The sequence below is a fragment of the Nanorana parkeri genome, unplaced genomic scaffold (genome assembly GCF_000935625.1).
Source record: "Nanorana parkeri isolate BGI_ZX_2015 unplaced genomic scaffold, ASM93562v1 scaffold7, whole genome shotgun sequence".
NCBI lineage: Eukaryota > Metazoa > Chordata > Amphibia > Anura > Dicroglossidae > Nanorana > Nanorana parkeri.
This window is the reverse complement of record NW_017306275.1, coordinates 1,135,327-1,157,329: the sequence shown is the minus strand read 5'-3', so window position 1 is coordinate 1,157,329 and position 22,003 is coordinate 1,135,327. Positions and strand designations below refer to the sequence as shown.

The 22,003-nt window shown below is 42.1% G+C and overlaps 1 protein-coding gene across 1 annotated transcript in view; it reads right to left on the bottom strand.

Annotated features, from left to right (window-relative positions):
* Positions 1-22,003, bottom strand: part of SMCHD1 (structural maintenance of chromosomes flexible hinge domain containing 1) — a 124,538-nt gene that overhangs the window by 10,328 nt on the left and 92,207 nt on the right. Inside the window, exons 37-44 of the mRNA XM_018553353.1 lie at positions 16,053-16,205; positions 15,289-15,424; positions 13,483-13,602; positions 6,953-7,038; positions 6,739-6,858; positions 5,978-6,168; positions 3,468-3,577; positions 625-695 (exon numbers count right to left, since the gene is read on the bottom strand). Of these exons, the coding sequence (XP_018408855.1) occupies positions 625-695; positions 3,468-3,577; positions 5,978-6,168; positions 6,739-6,858; positions 6,953-7,038; positions 13,483-13,602; positions 15,289-15,424; positions 16,053-16,205 (987 nt within the window). The remainder of the gene's footprint in view (positions 1-624; positions 696-3,467; positions 3,578-5,977; positions 6,169-6,738; positions 6,859-6,952; positions 7,039-13,482; positions 13,603-15,288; positions 15,425-16,052; positions 16,206-22,003) is intronic.

The window sequence follows — 22,003 nt, the reverse complement described above, 5'->3', positions numbered from 1 at the left end:
CCAGCAAAAAAAAAGGCTTTCTGAAAGTGGGAGGCGTGGTACTAGGTCTGCTCTTGCAGCTTTGCTTTCGCCAGTGTCCAAGTTACCTCAAGGTGGCAGTATAACCTACCATTAAGACTGATCCTGCGTCCTTCTTGACTGTATGATTAACAAAGAAAGTTTACCTGTTAGACTTTTAACCAGTCTATTATATGTAATCATCAAAAAGAATAGGTTTAAAAACATACTGTACATTCCCTTTCGGTTTGACCCTGACTGGTCTGAAACCCCTGTCACCTTGTTAAAAATCTCCTGGCATATCTTCATATATGGAAACTTTAAAATTTTAAACCTGCAAAAGATTAACCTCCTTGGCGGTAATCCCGAGTGTGGCTCGGGGTTAATTTTCAGTACCATAACCGGTAACCCGGAGCCACACTTGGGATTACAGCGTAGCATTACTTACCTTGTCCCTCGAGCCGCGCTGTGTCCTCCGGCCGATGCCGGCATCCGTCTTCCGTCCCGTGCGAGCGTCCGCGTCGCAAGGGGCGGAACCGGCGGGAATTTCAAAAGGAAAAAAAAAGAATTACAAAAAAGGGGGAAAAAATTAAATAAACAGACCGCCAGGGAGGTTAAGGCACTTACTTGTTTTCTGTATTCATTTGCAGCTTCTAGATTATCCAATAGTATTGCATCTCCTAAAAGCATCCCAAAAACTAGAAAAAAAAAAAAAAAAAAAAGTCTCACTTTCAGGTGAACAACGCGATTTGACCTAAATCATTTAAATGTTTTGCTATCCTTAACCCTTTCACTGCCAGAGTGTTTTTTCGCACGATATAAATCAACATTTTAGGCCTACAAATTACTTTAAACCCCCGAGAGTTAGATATTTCCTGAAAGCACAGACCCTGTAGAATAAAATGGTGGCAGTTGCAAATTTTTATATCACATGATATTAGCGCAACTCTTTATCAAACCCAAAATTTCAGTAAAAAATACTGAACATTTTTTATTGCACATAAACAATATAATACCCATTTTAATAAAAAAAATACAAAGAACGAGGATTTGCCAAGTAAATCGATAACCACCATGCTAAGCTTACAAATTGTGTATGTCCGTGAAACGGCGACAAAACACCGTACCCCAAATTATCCATAGGTGAAGATTTCAAAGCCTGTACAGGTCATCAGTTTAAAGTTATCCATGAATATTGGCCCTAGAAATATTGCTCTCTCTGGCCCATGCAGGGATACCCAACGTGTAACATAACCGTGGTTTTCATATGCACACACTCGATGCGCGTTTATGTTAGTATGCATGTTATTGCAGGGGCAAAAATGTTTTTGTATTTTTTATTTTTTTTACTTCATTACTAACACAAGGGGGGGGGGGGCTACAAGCCCCCTATGTCAGTGGTGTGGAACGTCCATCCCAGGTGGTAATCTGCCCCTTCACACCTGCAGCGTCCGACACATTCAGCCTGGCCCGCCCCTCATCTCCCCCAGTGGCGGATCATTATTGTTATTATTATATTGTTGCCTCCCCCTCTGGCGCTGCTCTGATGAGGTCAGTGACACATTGTATAGAAGTCCCATCATCATACAGGGCAGTCTGCAAAGGGGCATGAGGCTTACTGTGCCTTTGGCTCTTCTGCAGATAAAATTGCTGCAAATGTATGGTAATAGACATACTCCATGGATCCACTATACTGGTTTGCTGTCAATTTGGCTTCTGCTTTATTATTGGCATCAGCTGTTAGGTTGATGTCAGACAAGCGATTTGTTCTCAGTCATCCCTACTTTTTCAAAAAGATTTCTCACTAATTCCAGTTATTTTCCATGGAATCACTAATACTTCAGCAATTTGTAGCTCAGTGATTGACTTTTAGCAGCACTGTCGGTGACAAGATCACCAGCATCAATCCCTCATCATTTACCACTATGGGCTTAGCTACAAATCACCAAAGAGAAGCAGTTCCACCCATCACATTACGGGCGAGTTAATTAAATATTTGACCAAATATAGCAGGCTAATTTTTAAGTTGATAATTTTGTATGGCCTGCGAATGATGTTATAAATATACAAATGGCCCTTGGCAGAAAAAAGGTTCCTAACCCCTGCCTATGTGATAGCATATTAGTAGTGACAGGTTCTCTTTAAGGTGACGTTAGGGGTCTATTAGACCTCTAATGTCACCTTTCCACTTCAAAGAAGCTGTTTATGTTGTAATAAAGATAATCCCACTACAGCATTTCCATAGATTGTCAAACTAGGAAAGCTACAGGCTATTAATTGATCACAAAAAAGCAGTAGTGTACAAAAAGCAATGTTCAATGCCCAAGCAAACAGATGAATGATCTCTGAATGGTCACATCACATTTTTAATCATACCCGTTAAATACATATCTGCTGTAGAAAGAAGGAAGACTTAAATTAGTATGTCACAATTTTATCACAAGACCTTAGCTTAGAATGTTTGGAGAAAAAACTATTTAAGGGACACTAAACTCAGGAGTTAAATCTTAAAATTGCATTCAAGTACCTAATTTGTGAATTACTCGGCTACAGATCCTCAAATCATCTCTGAATTGGTGCTAATGCTGTCCTTCTTTCTGGAAGGTGGCTACTTTTGTTCCCCATGGTCCTGTGTGTGTTGTAATGTAGCCACCGCTGCAAGCTCGCTCCCGCAATGGACTACAATCTCAGTACAAATGAGCAAACTAAAAGTGAGATTGTAGTCCATCACAGGAATGGGCTTGGAGCGGTGACTACTATACAACACACACACACAGGGACCATGGGGAACAAAAGTAGCCACCCTCCAAAAGGAAGGACAGTGTCAGCATGAATTTAGAGATGATTTGAGGATCTGCAGCCCAAGTGATACACAAATAAGATACATTGTTGTTAAGAGTTAAGGTACTTAAATGCATTTTTAGGATTTCACTCCTGAGTTCAATGTCAGCTTAAGATGTGGCAGAAGTGACTTTATTCAAAGGGCGGGGTTTTATTTGTAAGTTTTTCCATACAGTTAATTGCAATTAAGAATGTTTGTACTGTGTCAATCTTTTTGTGCCATTTAACATTCCATGGCTTAAAAAAATCCCAGGTGACTGAAGCAAATGATTTCCAATATCAGCTATATGTAATGCCCCCTTAATGAATTCAATGTTCAGTTACAAATCTAACTACGTTAAAAGACTTAACATTTACAATCTTTCTTTCAGCCTAAATGGGTATTTCACTGCACTTAGTTGGACTTGAATGTACTGTAGGAATGATCCCTATCCTAAGAAATAGCAGATGTCCTGGTCTATCACATCATAATATGCACATTGCAAACAGTACAACACATTTAAGAGATATGACTGCAGAAAGAAGCATGTACAAGCTTTACTATGAGTACAGAACTCACAATCCCTCGTGATTAGTAATGAAATTTTTTTTTCAATACCATTACAGAACAGAACATTTTTTTACATTACCTTTCTGACACTCTTCTTTGTTGTCGGAGAATACCAAGAGATCTCTAGCGAACACCGGATTTCCTGTTGCATTAAAGTGGTTTTTTCCATTAACCATGTGTGGTAAAGGCCTTAAGACCGAATCACAACAACATCATGCATTAGATTTTTTTCTGAATTGCAGTGTGTAACACAATAAATGCATGTTCTGCAATGGCACTGCAGCAAGCTCAAATCAGGATAAAAGGCAACAGGGAGAAAGAGAAAAATTGTAACATGCTTCATAGGTGTTGACCTTGACATTTTTTACTGGAAATGCTATAATCTCTACCAGATATTGACTGTTTGCTGCAAACAATAAGACTTAATGTGGATCTTAACTAAGTAAAAGCAATGAAGCACCACGGACTGTCAATCCTTAGTGGGAAATCCTCTTAGGCATACTGCAGGACGCTGCCCCAAAGAAGCCGGGAAAGCTGAGAATCTAGGAAATAAGCACAAGAGGGGCGCCTTTCCTGGTGCAGATCAATTTTATTTCAGTAGATATAAGTGAAAAACCGAATAGTTCTCACAAACATAAGAATCACACAGCCATGGGATAAGAGCTGACAGGCAGTAAGATATCCACTAGGCGATACCAATGTATCGCCTAGTGATGAAGGGGGCGTGCCCAGGAAACGCGTTAACGTCACTACACATTGGTATCGCCTAGTGGACATCTTACTGCCTGTCAGCTCTTATCCCATGGCTGTGTGATTCTTATGTTTGTGAGCACTATTCGGTTTTTCACTTATATCTACTGAAATAAAATTGATCTGCACCAGGAAAGGCGTCCCTCTTGTGCTTATTTCCTTAATGTGGATCTTAGGCCAGGCTATGGACTTTTAAAGTGGAACTATAACTTTCTATCCCTTACAGCCAAGGAAGGAGCCATCTTAGCTTCTATCTGGATTGCAGATGCTATGGTGCTGCACATGTGATCAGCTTTGAGCTGAAATTAGCAGACTGGCACCCTTGACAGTTGGTGTGCCTTAAAGGAACTGTTTTGAGAGACATTACATTGGTGGGTAAAGTTGCTCTAAGTATTTACATATTCTTTACAAGCAGTAAATAAGCTTTAAAACTATCTGGCATGTGAAGCTGAAAGCACCGTGGAGCAATTCCCACTCAAATGTCGCTAAAGAAGCATTCAAGTAATTCACGTCAAGTCTGGGCACTCTGCTATCCCCCCTCAGCTGACAGGCTCCCAAGTCACTTTCAGCAGGAGATAGTCCATAACAGAAGTCACCAGTATTCGATGATACGTGCAAGTATTATAAGCACTTGTTTAGTGACTCGTCACATGCGTCATACAGCCGACGTTTCGGGGCCACGCAGGGTCCCTTCACTATGTCACTATGATGCCCAGAAGAAGGGACCCTGTGTGGCCCCGAAACGTCGGCTGTATGATGCATGTGACAGGTCAATAAACAAGTGCTTATACTTCTTGCATGTATCCTCGAGTGCTCGTGACTTCTGTTATGGACTGTTTCTGACACGGCGCCATCTGTGTCGTCACTTCAAGCACCAATTTTCTGTTAAGGTCTATATGCTGTATGGAGTGCGGGTGACTTCTTGATATTTGACTGTCAGCAGGAGGAGGCTAAAACGAACTACTAATGAAAGTGAAGGTGTTTTTAAGGGTGCCACTTATCACTAAAACCCAAAAACAAATTTTTGTGCATTGAGGCCTGTTGCGCTAGGCAGCCCATTCAAAATGAATAGGCTGTAATGCATCTCAGCACACTAGAAAATAGGTACTGTGGCATTTTATGCAGATTGTACCACATGGCAATGCACATAGTACATTGTGGTGCACTGTAATAGCTGCAGAGGTACGTCGGGGTGCTACACAAAACGATTGTAGTACTGTGAATTTGCTCCAGTGTTGCAGCTACAGAGATCAGCGAGGGTTGTTAAGAAAATGTAAATGTTTGAATGCCCACAGTTCTACTTTAAGTATATCTTTTGATGCTTAGCTATTTTAGTTGTGGGATCCTTCCATCCCTCTTTTCTTCCCCACTTTTTTCTTCCCTTCTTTCGATTCCTTCATATCTTTAAAATAATGAATAGATGTCACAGTTTGATATGTACGCTCAGTCTGCTTGAAAAAGTATCTGCATTTGGCCATTATAAAAAGTTTTCTTGTTGACACTGTTGAAGCTGAAAAAAACAGCAACCATGTAGCTGCTGCATTAACACCGAAACACAATAGTTTGCCTGTAAAGTTGTGCAGATAAATAATACTTTGTATTCTGATTCAAAGTAGATAAAAATCTTACTTTAGTGATTTTAACACTTTATACCATAACTTAACAGAGTATGTGGTACCAACCATTTTAGCATATCATATTAATAACCTCAGCATATCAGTTTGTTGACAACTACATTTTACATCCCTATTGTGGCTGCTGCAGTGCCACCACTGCCATATTGGCAACTGTATTGCATGCTAGTTAATAGCCCTAAAGATTATAGAAAAGTTAAGATACCTTCCCCAGACTGGCAGATTCTTCTGATATATTGAGTCCATTGGAAGAACCTGTTGGTGGCCCTTTGTCTCATTGTAGATACGACGAGCTGCATCTGTGGTTTGTGTAACCACACAATCCATATCACTAGCTAAATGCCATGAGATTACTTTTGCTGCTTCATCATCTTCTACATATGCTAAGTGGGCAATCTAGAAAAAAAAATAAAAAAATTCAAGCATAAAACTGACACTGTGTATGAAACAATTGATGCGTTTTATTTTTCCCATTAATTACTTTTTTAACCTTTTTTTCATCCTTGATTACATCCCAGTGCTACTGATCACCTCCAGTTCCATTCAGCCGATCCCAGTGCACTTGCTCCAGGTTTGGCTCCACGTCATTGTCACTCACACTAGCATTCTTGCGTGTTTGTTGCGCATCTGCAAAGGGCAGCCCATTTACTTCCATGGGCTGCCCTACACACAACTAACCTGCAAAGAAGCTCATTCAGTTGTTTGCTACAGGAGTGCCAACATCAATAATGGCACTGTAACTGTGATACGCTTTTTATTAATGTGGGCAAAATCGCACAATTGTGCGTGTGTTCATGTGTAAAAGGGGCCCTTTACTTAGATGAATAAATAAAGTTGCAGTTTAAGGTTTTCATTTTTTTCTAATTTCTAAAAAAAACAGGATATATTGAAACTCTTATTTCGACTAGTAGAAATGAACTGGCACAGACTGACCCCCTACTAACAATTTTCCGTCACCATACTGACCTTTCCGATAATATCACTGCCTTTTGGAACAGGGGAAAGGAAACATTTTCTCCTTGGCTGATTCTGCAAATCTTGCATTTGTGTTTTCTTCTGGTTTATAAGTTTGAAGATGTGGTCCATCTAAAAAGTAAAACAATGTCTGTATGCACTGCTGATAATATAAAATATATTATAATTTATTGCAGCAAAATAGATGTTAAAATAAATGTAGTACCTGCTTTATTATTGTTAAGTCAATCTTTTTTTTCTGCAGCTCATTTTTTAAGAAAACTTCTTTCTCTTTGGCTTCAGTTGCCTGACCTAATCAAAAAGCAAAAAAGTAATGTGTATGCATTTTTCCACAATCAAATATATCCCAAACAAGTGTGTAACTATACCACTAAATGGTTACGGTTAAAGTTACTCTAAACTCAGAACTAGAGCTGCAACAACGATTCGATTTAGTCGATTAAAATCGACGATCGAAAACGTTACCAATCACGCCGCCCAGCTCAACTCCAATCCCGGCGCTCCTCACATCTAGCCGGGCCGATCACATGACGGGTGTCAGCCGGGGGACGGAGACTATGGCTGGGGACGAGCTGGCATCCAGGCTGAACCGTTCAGCAGAAGACATGGAGGGAATGTACAGACAGTAAGTGCCCCGACCCCCCTCCCCGGAGCCTGGGACCCAACACTGTGCACCCCAACCCACCATCATCATCATACCCATCCTCTGCACCCTATTCCACCATCATACCCGTCCTCTGTACTCCATTCCATCATTATACCCATCCTCTGCACCCCATCCCACCCATCCTCTCCATCCCACCATCATACCCATCCTCTGCAGCCTATTCCACCATCATACCAGTCCTCTGCACTCCATTACATCATTATACCTGTTCTCTGCACCCCATCCCACCATCATACCCATCCTCTCCATCCCTGCACCCCATCATACCCGTCCTCTGCACCCCATCCCACCCATCCTCTCTATCCCTGCACCCCATTCCACCATCATACCCGTCCTCTGCACCCCATCCCACCATCATACCCATCCCCTCCATCATTGCACTCCATTCCGCCATCATACCCGTCCTCTGCACCCAATTCCACCATCATACCCATCCTCTGCACCCCATCCCACCATCATACCCATCCTCTCCATCCCTGCACTCCATTCCATCATCATACCCGTCCTCTGCACCCCATTCCACCATCATACCCATCCTCTCCATCCCTGCACTCCATTCCATCATCATACCCGTCCTCTGCACCCCATTCCACCATCATACCCATCCTCTCCATCCCTGCACTCCATTCCATCATCATACCCGTCCTCTGCACCCCATTCCACCATCATACCCATCCTCTCCATCCCTGCACTCCATTCCATCATCATACCCGTCCTCTGCACCCCATTCCACCATCATACCCATCCTCTCCATCCCTGCACTCCATTCCATCATCATACCCGTCCTCTGCACCCCATTCCACCATCATACCCATCCTCTCCATCCCTGCACTCCATTCCATCATCATACCCGTCCTCTGCACCCCATTCCACCATCATACCCATCCTCTCCATCCCTGCACTCCATTCCATCATCATACCCGTCCTCTGCACCCCATTCCACCATCATACCCATCCTCTCCATCCCTGCACTCCATTCCATCATCATACCCGTCCTCTGCACCCCATTCCACCATCATACCCATCCTCTCCATCCCTGCACTCCATTCCATCATCATACCCGTCCTCTGCACCCCATTCCACCATCATACCCATCCTCTCCATCCCTGCACTCCATTCCATCATCATACCCGTCCTCTGCACCCCATTCCACCATCATACCCATCCTCTCCATCCCTGCACTCCATTCCATCATCATACCCGTCCTCTGCACCCCATTCCACCATCATACCCATCCTCTCCATCCCTGCACTCCATTCCATCATCATACCCGTCCTCTGCACCCCATTCCACCATCATACCCATCCTCTCCATCCCTGCACTCCATTCCATCATCATACCCGTCCTCTGCACCCCATTCCACCATCATACCCATCCTCTCCATCCCTGCACTCCATTCCATCATCATACCCGTCCTCTGCACCCCATTCCACCATCATACCCATCCTCTCCATCCCTGCACTCCATTCCATCATCATACCCGTCCTCTGCACCCCATTCCACCATCATACCCATCCTCTCCATCCCTGCACTCCATTCCATCATCATACCCGTCCTCTGCACCCCATTCCACCATCATACCCATCCTCTCCATCCCTGCACTCCATTCCATCATCATACCCGTCCTCTGCACCCCATTCCACCATCATACCCATCCTCTCCATCCCTGCACTCCATTCCATCATCATACCCGTCCTCTGCACCCCATTCCACCATCATACCCATCCTCTCCATCCCTGCACTCCATTCCATCATCATACCCGTCCTCTGCACCCCATTCCACCATCATACCCATCCTCTCCATCCCTGCACTCCATTCCATCATCATACCTGTCCTCTGCACCCCATTCCACCATCATGCACATCCCCTGCACCCCATTCCTGCATCATACCCCTCCTCTCTATTCCTGCATCATACCCATCCTCTCTATTCCTGTATCATACCCGTCCTCCCTATTCCTGCATCATACCCGTCCTCTCTATTCCTGCATCATACCCATCCTCTCTATTCCTGCATCAAACCCGTCCTCTCCAGTAACGCCAGCTATATGTGTCACTTGTGGTTTTTTTTTTTTTTTTTTTATCCGATTAATCGAACTTAATAATCGGCTAACTAATAGATTATGAAAATAATCGTTAGCTGCAGCCCTACTACGAACATAAATAATACATATTACTGCTATAATATAATCAATTTTTTTTTTCAGACAGTAAAAACTAGAAAGATCCTGGGGCTTTTTACATGCCGCAATTAGTACATTTCATGTTCTTTTGTTAAAAAAAAAACAAAAAAAACCAACTCATTTTATTAGTACATTATTTAAAAAAACACATATTTAATAACCTTTTTGCCACTTATACATAACAAGTATGGGACAAAAGCAATGTCATATAAATATCTTGGCCAAATTCTTCTGGCGAGAGGACATATACTAACCTTCTCCCGTGAAGCTAAGCTCAGTAAATAGCTCACTATATACTGAGTGCCGCAGCCTATCTAGAGGCAGAGCTAGCTGTGCCCGCCCGCTACTTCGTCCGTTCCTCCAGTCAGCGCTGAAGGATCGAAGTGGGGAGCGGGGAATCCCTGAAGGGAGTGGTGACTGACAGTGCTCTCTGGAGGGAGATGATCGGGAAGTGAGCGAGCGATGGTATGTGTGAGTGTAAATTACTCACCTCATAGTTCTCCTTTAAGTCCCATGGAGTAAGAGACCTAACAGGAGGAGCCACACACGTAACACCTTGAACAAAAGTACAAATAATGGAATTCGAAGCCAGAAGACATTGAAAAAGGACAGACAATGCAGACATCTGACCTTTAATGGTACTGAGAGCTGAACTTTGCTCTACCGCAGATTAAAGGAAATGTAGTGATCCCACGGAGCTACCAAAGCATTTACCGCATCCGCTGTTGGATCCCTGAATTCATGCTGTGATGAGAAGCCAGGACAGCCACACCTGGCATTCCCCAGCGCTGACAAAGTTGTTGAAACATCTCTGGATGAAAAGGGCACACTCCTGGATCCAGACGTTGTCTGCAGAGAAAGTCTACCTGCCAGTCTACTTGCGGAATATGGACCGCTGATATCGCTGGAACATACATCCTAACTGGTTAACCAGTCAAAAAGGAGTCCATATAATCAACCCTAAACAATCGCCCTCAACTCTAGAACAGTTATCGGAAGCTTGGATTCTTCTGGAGACCAACAACCCTGCACAGGCAGATGATCCAAGACCGCTAAATCCCACAAGACTGGCGTCCGTTGACAATCTTCGAAGATATGGGAAGAAACTATTCTCCTGTAGCAACTCAGAGGATGTCAACCACCATGGCAGAGACATCCTGGCCAGGGCATTCAATCTGATCATCTTGTCCAGCAAGGAGACTTGTATTACGCTGTAAGAATGTTCCTCTGTAAATGCCTGTAAAGGGACTGAGCAAATGGAATCACTTAGAAGGTGGATACCATCAGATTAAAACTCGCATGCAGGTTTTCCGAGAGCATTGGCGATGGGACCGAAGCAACCGAATTTGATCCTGCAACATCATTACTTTGTTCTGAGGAAAAAACACCTTTGCTTGAAAGGTATCCAACAGAAAACCCAAGTACTCCAAGCAATGCGACAGAATCAGAGATGATTTTTCAAGGTTCAGAATCCACCCAAAGTTCTCTAAGGTCGGTAGCACTATCGACGCATTGGGCTTCAGAGTCAGAAGAGACTGTTCTAGAAGTAAAAAGTAATCAAAGTATCTGATAATCGGAATGCCCTTGTGACGAAAAAGTCCCTGAACTGGAGCAATTATTTTTGTAAAAACCCAAGCAGTTGAAGCTAGACCGAAAGGAAGAGCCACACATGGATAATGAAGGTCGTCTACAGCAAAACAAACGAAAACGCTGATAAGCTAAAAATACAGGAATGTGTAGATACACATCCTTTATATCCTAAAAAACAAAAAATCTCCTTGTTGAAGAGCAGTGAAAACTGGTCAAATGGACTCCATCAAAAATGGTTTATGTATAAACATGCTTTTGATTCAGAATCGGACAAAGTCTTCTGTTGGGTTTGGGAACTGTAAACAGGTTTGAGTAAAAACATTGAAAATGTTCTGCCAAAAAAACAGGAATAATAACGTTCTGCCAAAAGGAGCAGGAATAACAACAGCCGGATTCAACAGACCTTGAACTACACAAAAAAGATTTGTGTGATGCTGCTGAGACATGGGAAGGTGGAACGCAAAGAATCGAGGAGAAGGAAAAAGAAAATATATTGAGATTCCAACGTATCTGCAAATTCCATCAGGTGTCCCCCACCAGATATAGAAAAGGTGGGAGCAGACCATCATGCTAAAGCAGACTTTTTAATTGCTAAGGACATCTAGAGGGTCCAAAGGTTTGGAAGTGTAAGATGTCTTTTGAAATAGGGAACACAAGAAATGTATAAAAGATGGAAAAGTAGGAGCAGGCTTACAACGTTGATCCCTATTTTTCCACATCTGAGGTAAGTGTTCACTTTTACCTCCTGTAGCTTTTTTAATAATCTAACTCAAGTTTTAAAAAGTCAACCCTACACGTAGGGTAAACACAAAAGTCCCTTTTTGCATTGGGGTTCTTCCGACCAGCACTTTGGGCCCTGTTGCACCATTTCTAGTGCTTTCTGGCATGGTTCGAGCCTGGAACGCACTTGATCGCATAGATCAAGACGGGCCGCGTTCTGGGGCAGGAGTGGGTTTGGCCGTGCCATTCATGTCACTGCAGACATGCACCTTGCCCACAATGGAACGCAAGGTACAGGAAAGCCCTCCATTCCGGTGCAGTGATCGGAAAAAATGCAAGACTTCAGGAAGAATAGCCAATTTAAAAAAAAAGATCTTCCGGAAAAAGATACAGGAACTTCAAGCGTCTAGGAATCACAATTTGCTAATTTATTATATAAAAATCTATAGGATAGTATAAAATAGGATGTAGAGAGGAAACCTTAGAGTCATGCTCAGGTTTATGTGATCCTAGACTAGAAACAGCAGAAGTAGAAACAGTGGAGTCTTCAAGTTTTAAAGAGGAACTCACAGCCTCAATTAAAAAGGCAACCATTTTTTTCTGATGTTGATACGTCGCAGAGGATTGAAAAATCCACCTGAGCAGCCACGTCCTTGTCAGAAGAAACCATTTTACTATCAGAAACAGAATCTTCTGGAACGGCAACAACAGTTCCAGAAATATTAGACATTTGATCTACTGGCAAAGGAGAAATGCAACTTTTTTTTGAATCTTGTGTACAGGGACCATAAGTCTCTCTAAACAAGACAATCATTTTTTCCTCATATTAGCAGAAAAGTCAGGCTTTGCAAGAAAAGATAAGGCAAGAAATGCAGTATTAGAAACAGACATAGTATGAACAGTCTTTTTCAAAGTATCTGCACAAGTCAAACACTCTCTATTAGAAGAAAGTTCTGCATAAGGCCAGATCATCATCTTAAAAGCCAAAAGGCTTAAATGATGATCTGTCTGAGCCGCCGAGAAATGAGAAGCTGGTTCCCCTTTAAATGGACAAAAAAGAGAATTAGTCTTTCTTATGGAAGCAGTGGTTGCAAGACAAGCACACATAGCACTAACCACATCCAAGCAGTGAAGAGAAATCTGCTATGGATGTACAGGGGTTGGTCAGAGGGACTGAAACATAATGTCCTGGCTGAGGTGAAGAGCAGAAACTACCTTAGGAAGAAAGGAGGTTCTGGGCACCAGGACAACCTTGTCCTTGTGTAAGAATAGGAATGGTTCTTTACAAGACAAGGCAGCTAACTTGTGCACACATGCCTCGTAAAGGTGATAGCAACAAGAAAAACAACCATGTAAGAAATATACCCGATAGGTTCACAAGGTGAACCTACTGTATCTGGAATTAATCTACCAGTGCTGACTGGCTGACTAAAAGAAAGAAAAATCTTGAACCTGATAGTGGCTTTAAACCATCACCACTCTATCCAAATCTAACAAAGAAAAAAAAAAAGTTTTTGCCTTTAGTTATAAATGTAATAATATTATACAAGTTCCAAAATGGTGGGCTAAACTTACTCTTGATTTCCCTGATAAGTATATTTGTTGCATCAAACAGGCATCTATAAGCCTTTACAGACTCTGTCAGCTGGTCCTTTTCCTTAGTAAGCTGTGCCATCTCCTGTTGTTTTTTGAAATCTGGACAAAAATAAGACTGTTACTGAAATGTCTATAAATTACCTTTGTATAAATCTGCCGAAAGCTTTATAATGGTACCATTATGGTATCACAGGGGTGTGGTGGCATTGCTTTAGCAATCATAACTGTAAATCAATAATTAGAAACACCTGGACACAATTAGCTAACATCAGAATGAGTGAAAACATAAGCTCACCGCACAGATTACAATCTGACTGTACAATCCCCTTTAGATGTACCGACAACTAAATAATGTAAGGGCCTGATTGACTGGACACAAGTTGATTGGATAGGTTAGGTAGGTCTTCATCCTACACAGTTTTGAGAAGTCTAAAGGAGACTGTACATAATTGTACAGTCAGACTATAACATGAATGCTGAGCACTGCGGTACAGTGACTTTTAGCCTTAAGGTGCCCATACACTTTACAACCCTCGCAAGACTTTTGTCTTGCAAGGGTTGTAAAGTACTTAAAAAAACCGTACGATCTGCCCATCTTGGACAGGCAGATCGTACTTGCGATGACTGCAATGAGGGGCGGGCTTGCAAGGACGGCAAACGGGGATTGTGCCCGTGCGCACACCGGCCCGTTCGTCAGTTGTCGAACAAGCAGGCCACTCACTCGCCGAGAATCGTACGATTCCCAGCGGGTTTTCCAGCCTGCTTGTTCGATGGAAGACGTGCGACCGTACAGTAGAAACGGTCGCACGCCTTCCATACACTTTGCGATTCTCGTACGATCGCGGGATTTCACGCGATTCTCGTACGAGAATCGTACAGTGTATGGGCACCTTTAAGCTAGCGATAGACCTTACATCCATTGCAAGACTTTTGTCTTGCGATGGTTGTAAGGTAATTAGAAAAACGTACGATCTGCCCATCTTGGACAGGCAGATCGTACTTCCGATCATTGCAAGCCCGCCTCCCTGAGGGGCGGGCTTCCGATGACTGCAATGCTGACCGGGCAGTGTGCGTTGCAAGGCTTTCCTCAGTATCGGTCTCCTCTGGAAAGTACCATGTAGACAAAAATTACAGAGACTTACCCAGAGCCTAATATTTGATCCAAATCTAAATAATTTAATATTATTTAAGAATAATAATTCATAATTTTATTTTATATTAAGAAACGCTAAGATCTGTCCTCATGACCTTAACTTCCCACATAACAATCCTGATACAATTCAGGAAAAAAAACACAAACTTTCAGTCAAAAAAGCTTATACTTTCAGAGCAACAATATGAATTCACTGGCATACATTTATTATTTTACCTGTGTATGTTATTTAACCTTAAAGTGTATTTCCACATTTACAGCCAAATTGGGATAACACCTATTTTATATTTGTTACATGTTCCCGTTCACATAGCATAAGGTAAAAAATATTTTAAAAAATCTTCCAGGTCTATGTGCTTTAAATGACAGAGTGCATTGCATATGCTGGGAGATCTATTTGTAAAGCCACTGTTAAAAATCTAATTTCTAATGTTGTTTAAGAATCATTAAAAAGTACACCTATTAAACATCACTTGGTACTAGGAATTTGTGACAAACCTCACTGTAATCTCTATCTAGTGTACATTTCATAATAAACGTATTAAGAATTATTTCACAACATGTTGAAGATCCACACTTACAATTACAAATAATTCTGAAAAAAAGTAGAAATCCTGCAAATTTCACATTACCATTGTAAAACATAAAAGGAAGATAAAACGGTGAAATGTCCTCTGGTACTGGTGCTACTGGATGTAAGTCGAGAGAGAACTGAACTTGATATTCAGTGCTGTCTCTCCCAGGGCTGTTTTCAGCAAGAACAAGCCACTGAAAATGGATATTAGAAAATAAGAAATTAGAAAGAACTTAGGTTTATAGTTAATAATGAGAAAAAAATACAAAAATAAAGACTGTGTACGTAATAATAAATTGTCACCTGCATGTGTAGGATAAGCGCATATATCAGTAACATTAAAATGGTTTTATTTATGTATACATAATAAAGGATCCAAAAAGTTACTTAGAGACATTTGAAATGTTAATGTTTTTTCAAAACATGGTTTCTTTCTGTAAGTGCCTATTCAAACCTGTACATTTTTATGCAGCAAAATCATGCATTTTGATGCGTGAGCATGCATTTCAGGTAAAAATCCCATTCTTTTTCTGTTGCTGGTTCACATCTATGTGCTGCAGTTTAACCTTATGGGTTCATTCACACCTGTGCATGTGTATTACACGCCACACTGACTCCATGTGTGACTCCATGTGTGACTCCAGCCTGAATGTATGCAATGCAGCTGTTTTTTTATTACGTTTCCTGGTTTTATTTAATTATAAAACACATTTATAGCCAAAAAGTATATTATGTTTTGTATTTCTGCAAGTACAGTATATCCCACCACATGGCAGCATACAGCTTACTGCAAATTGACGTACAAAAGAATAGTATACTTACAAGAATGTCAGCAGATCCATTATTAAATGGAAAATCTATGGTGTCAGTATTGGATTCAAACAGTGGTGTCTCTTTCTCAGCCTCTTCAGAACACAATATCTTGGCAATGACTTTACCAGTTAAATTGGCACCTGCCACATTGTTGTGCTGATCCTAATAATATAGTAAGACAACATAAATTATAAAAATCTTGACAAAGAGACTGAACAACAATGCACAAGGACACTTAAAGCTGAACTCAAAGAAAACAAAAATCTACCCTTCCAGGCAATCTGATGTCAACATATACAATGCAGGTCCAGCCCTCCTGGAGTGCAAATGAGAACACCCACGATCCACACACAACCCAGAGCAATGAAGAGAGGAGCCCCACTGCAAGGTTAATTTTTTTTTTCCCTCTCAAATTTAAAAGTGAAACACTTGGGTTGTGCGAAAAAAATGTATTAATATAATGGGCATTATAATGGCATCATAATAAAAATAAGATTTTTGTACTTCATGTAAAATATTTTTCTTGGAGTCCATTGAGGGGCACAGAGATAAAGTAAATCATAGATGTGTGGGTTGCCTGCCTTCAGGAGGTGAACAATGGCAAACAGAAAAAAACATCCTCATCCATCATGCCTATGAGCAAGCAGTACATATATGTACAAAAGTATTGGGACACCCCTCCAAATCATTGGATTCAGGTGTTCCAATCACCTCCATGGCCACAGGTGTGTAAAATCAAGCACCTAGGCATGCAGACGCTTCTACAAACATTTGTGAAAGAATGGGTCGCTGTCAGGAGCTCAGTGAATTCAAGCGTGGCACAGTGATAGGTTGCCACCTGTGCAATAAGTCCATCCGTGAAATTTCCTTGCTACTAAATATTCCACGGTCAACGGTTAGTGGTATTATAACAAAGCGGAAGCAACTGGGAACAACAGAAACTCAGCCACAAAGTGGTAGGCCACGTAAAATGACAGAGGGGGTCAGCGCATGCTGAAGTATACAGTGCGCAGAAGTCACCAACTGTCTGCAGTGTCAATATCTACAGATCTCCAAACTTCGTGTGGCCTTCAGATTGGAACAACAGTGTGTAGAGAGCTTCATGGAATGGGTTCCCATGGCCGGATGCAGTGGTGTAAAAGCACGAGGCCACTGGACTCTAGAGAAGTAAAGACGTGTTCTCTGGAGTGACGAATCACACTTCTCTGTCTGGCCATCCGATGGACGTGTCTGGGTTTGGCGGTTGCCAGGAGAACGGTACTTGCCTGACTGCATTGTGCCAAGTGTAAAGTTTGGTGGAGGGGGGATTATAGTTTGGGGTTGTTTTGCAGGGGTTGGACTTGGCCCTTTAGTTCCGGTGAAGTGAACTCCTAAGGCATCAGCATACAAAGACATTTTGGACAATTTCATGCTCCCAACTTTGTGGGAACAGTTTAGGGATGGCCCCTTCCTGTTCCAACATGACTGCCCACCAGTGCACAAAGCAAGGTCCATAAAGACATGGATGAGCGAGTTTGGGGTGGAGGAACTTGACTGGCCTGCACAGTCCTGACCTCGACCCGATAGAACACCATTGGAATGAATTGAACCCTACTTTTGGCAATATAGTGTAGGTCTAAAACTCAGACGGAATGGACCTGTGTGTAACACTCAGCATGAATATCTAGATATTTTGGATCTCAGCTACGGATATAATCAAGGGTTAATTCCTCCCCAAAGGGTTGCAAGAAACAGCTTCGTCAGTTAATAGAAGTTCAGAGGAATATCTACAAACTCTTTAGAGGATAGTTACTGCAATTACTCAGATATTGCCGTAACTAAACAGATATTGTGGGAACTTCTGTTGTACAGCAGTGACAACTGCTGTCTCAGGAGCTGCTTAATGGGGAGGTTCAATTGCCGGTGTTCAGCTTCATTGCACGAACGCCGTGCAACTGAATTTTTTACGGCTTTAAGCCGACTAGGAGGGAGGCGACGTATGACGTCACCGGCGGGGAGGCGGAGCTCCACTCCGGGTCCGTGATGCCTGAGAGGTAAGTTCTTTATACTGTGTCCCTCAATAGACTCCAAGAAAGTACAAAAATTGGATTTTCTTTATTGTTTGAGGGTCATGGATGTAGCAATCTTACTAATAGTGTATCCGAAGGCATATTTGACTGAAAGGCCAGTAAAAAAAAATAAAAAATAAAAATAGGGGAACAATATTAAATTCGATATTATAGGGAAAGGCACCAAGAATGAATCTGTTGTTCCAAAGCAGGACAGGTAGCACCGCTAGGTAAAGACATATCTAAAAGAAAAATGGAATACACCAATAAAGTGGAGGATACCCCAAGAAAGGCCATAAGGAAGCAACAGGTGAGGAAAATGTAGACCAGCAGTCAACAAACCCAAGAATGTATGTAAGGTAAAGGCTGAAGACTAGAATATATAATTCTTGACCTCAGGAAGGAAAACGGGACAAAAAAAAAAAAAGTATGTTTCCACCAAGATCAACCAATGAACATCCGGGAATAAAAGCAGAAAACCCTTAAACCTTGAATTGAAGGAATGGCAGATCCAAAATAAAACAGCATAGCAGAGAAATCTAAAGGGAGAGGGGGAGGAGACCTTTAATGTGAAAAAAGAAGGGGGAACTACCAAGCTGATTTTAAGGAAGGGTGGAGAGAGTCACACATCTACAGAAAAGAGAAGGATAGGATTAGCTGATCCAGATAGATGCTGCATATAGACCAGCGCTGAGGATTAGCTGATCCAGATAGATGCTGCATATAGACCAGCTCAAGCAGCTTAATGAAAGTCTTAAAATCAAGACAAAAATCATCCACAAAATACTGGGGCGGTTGATAGAAGAGAGAAAAGCGTTTTCCCTCATCAGAGCTGAAGAGAAATTGTCCAACCTTCTAGAAAACTAGCAAAAAGCTAGTTTTTGAGGCATGATGGTTAGCAGCGGGGTTATAGTGGGCTGGCATTCAATTTGTTTCTGTTTGCCAGTGTTCACCATACAACACCAGGTAACAACATACCCAAACATCTATGATTTACTTTACCCCTATGTCCCTCAATGGACAGTAATGTAAATGTTATTCTGGGAAAATGATTTCATCTTAAACTTAGATATATGTACTTTTTAAAATGTTGCAAAACATAAAACACAAGTCTCACTAGCTATTGTTTTTATCTGAAAGATCTTTAATAACAAAAAAAGAAAAAAATCAATGGTAGTAACTAAATATTCTGGTTTTCTTGTGTATTTTGCTGCTATGCTGTACTGTGATATTTTCATCATTTAGGCCTCGTTTACAGTAGACACAGTGCGTTCCGGCCCGATTCCAGCCTGAATTCACTGCATCGCATTGCGGCCGGCTCACTATGTTGTAGAGCATGAGGGGCCGTGGTGGTCCTTTGAAGTGAATGTCACCGTAGCCACACCCTCCGGCCGATATGCGATCGGCCCCGCAGGATCGCAAGGCACATTATTCGGTTGGAAGAAAAAAGTGCTTGCAGCATTTTGTTCGGACCAGACCGCAGGCATAATGTGCCTCGCAATCCCGTGCAGCCTATCGCATTGCAGTCAGAGGGCGTGGCTACGGTGCCATTCACTTCAATGGACCGCCATGCTCCCTCGTGCCCCACAACATAGTGAGCAGGCTGCAATATGATGCAGTGCGTTCTGGCCAGAACGCACTGTGTCTAGTGTGAATGAGGCCTAACACACCAAAACAAACTGCTATTCTGCAAAAGGCACAGTAATGGTGGCTTGGACAAGAAAATTGTCCAGGGTGATTTCAATGGTTGTACCATGTAGGTTTTCGTGTAAAAATGCCCTATACTTGGATATAACAAAAACTGCCCTTAACTGTAACCATCTTTCCACAAAAGCACAATACGATGCTATTGCCCTTTGCCTAACTAGGGGTGCCGCTTCTACTATAAAGCCCAGCTTTGTGCAGAATCCATTTTTATATCTGTAGCCTTGACTCTGCCCCCTTGCTGACGACATCACAACTCTCCTCCTTCCTTGCTGATTTAAACCACAAGGTTTACTTGTCCTGTGTTTGTGCAACAAATGCAGATGCTGGACATAGAGACTCTGCCTCCATGTGCTTAGTCAACATCCCTGCTGAACCTCCTCATACCCTGCTAACCCTGAGCATAACACCTTCCATACCACCTGTGGATCCTTTGTTCCATCAACTCTTCCCTATTGATGGATGTGCCTCACGCCTCATTGCTGTGTACACCTGCATGCTGCTCCAGATCTCTCCAGTTGCCATTAGCAACCACATGCTGCACAGACTCCAGGACTTTCAGCTAAGCACTACGACTCTGGGATTCATCCAGGATTTCACTACCTGCTCAAGACACTACACACCTGAGCCTACTGACTGCAAGTATCACCTTATTCAATACTAAATACAATGAACATTAATTGTTTCACAAAGTGTAAAGTTTTGTTTCACTAAAACTTTCTCTATTCATTGACTCTATGTAATCAACTACCATGCATGCAGGTGATATCTAACTACACCTGTTCCTGGACATTAACTCTCTAAAGGTGCCCATACACTGCTCGATTCTCGTACGAGAATCGGGCGAAATCCTGCGATCGTACGAGAATCGAGCAGTGTGAACGAAGACGTGCGACCGTTTCTACTGTACGGTCGCACGTCTTTTGTCGAACCAACATGTTCGAAAACCCGCCGAGAATTGTACGATTGTCGGCGGGTTTCTAGCCTGCTCGTCCGATAGCTGCGGAACGGGCCGCTGTGCGCACGCGGACACTGCCCGTTCTGCATTGCAGTCATCGGAAGCCCGCCCCTCAGTGGGGTGGGCTTTCGATGATCGCAAGTACGATCTGCCCGTCCAAGGTGGCCAGATCGTACGAGCTTTCAATAAGCATACGACCATCGCAAGACAAAAGTCTTGTGATGGTCGTAAGGTGTATGGGCACCTTAAAGCAAAGACAAGCTGCTACTGTGTATTCAGAGAGCTCTTACTATAGTTACTTTTTTTTACTACCGTTCTGCCTTACTGACTGTTCACCCTCATGGTAGCTTCACCTGTGCTTAAGTGCCTTCCACAGGCTTGAGGGGAACTTGAGTAGATTCATACTTGTGATTGACAGACATCAGTGGCTGTGACCTATAAAACTCATCAGCCCCCATTCCTCGAGCATTACACAAGGACAGGTTACCCCATATACAGTATGTGCTTATTCAGCATTACCATGGCCTTCTTGGTTGCTTCTCCGATGCATATATTTATATTTTCACTGACACACACACAGTACATCAAAGTCCTTGTTGCACATGTGCTCTGAACCTGGGTTGTATCACTACATTTAATGCTGATGCCAAAGTAGTTTCACTGGTGCTATACAAAAATGCAAGGAGTGAGAAAGAATAAAAAGGTGGAAGTGAAAAAAGTTAAAGGTGGCCATACATTGTTAGATTTTCGTTCTAGAGGTTTAGTTTTTGGCATGAACCCTCATTTGATTATACCTAGACATCCCCTCATCAAGCATTGTCAAATGTCGATTTCGTAAATTGTTCATTAGCCATACTAACCAACCAATTTATGATGAACGATGGAAAAAATTTCCTTTTGCGCATGTGCTGTGTTCAAACCCCACTGATTAATTGATTTTCGTTCGGTCAGAGAAAAAGTTTCAAACCAAATTATACAAATATTTCAATCACAATATCAAAAACGAAAATCAGTGCTGTACCATCAACTGTTCGATTTTCGTTTGAAAGACCGTTCGTGTACCATTTCCAAATAGAAGTCAAACAATGTATGGCCATCTTAACATAAATTAGAAGAAAAGTTTACTTTTACAAAATAATGGTGTAACAAATCATGTGTTCATCATTCTTTCAAATTTCATTTTCAAACACAACAGATATAGATATATATCTATCTATCTATCTATCTATCTATCTATCTATCTATATATA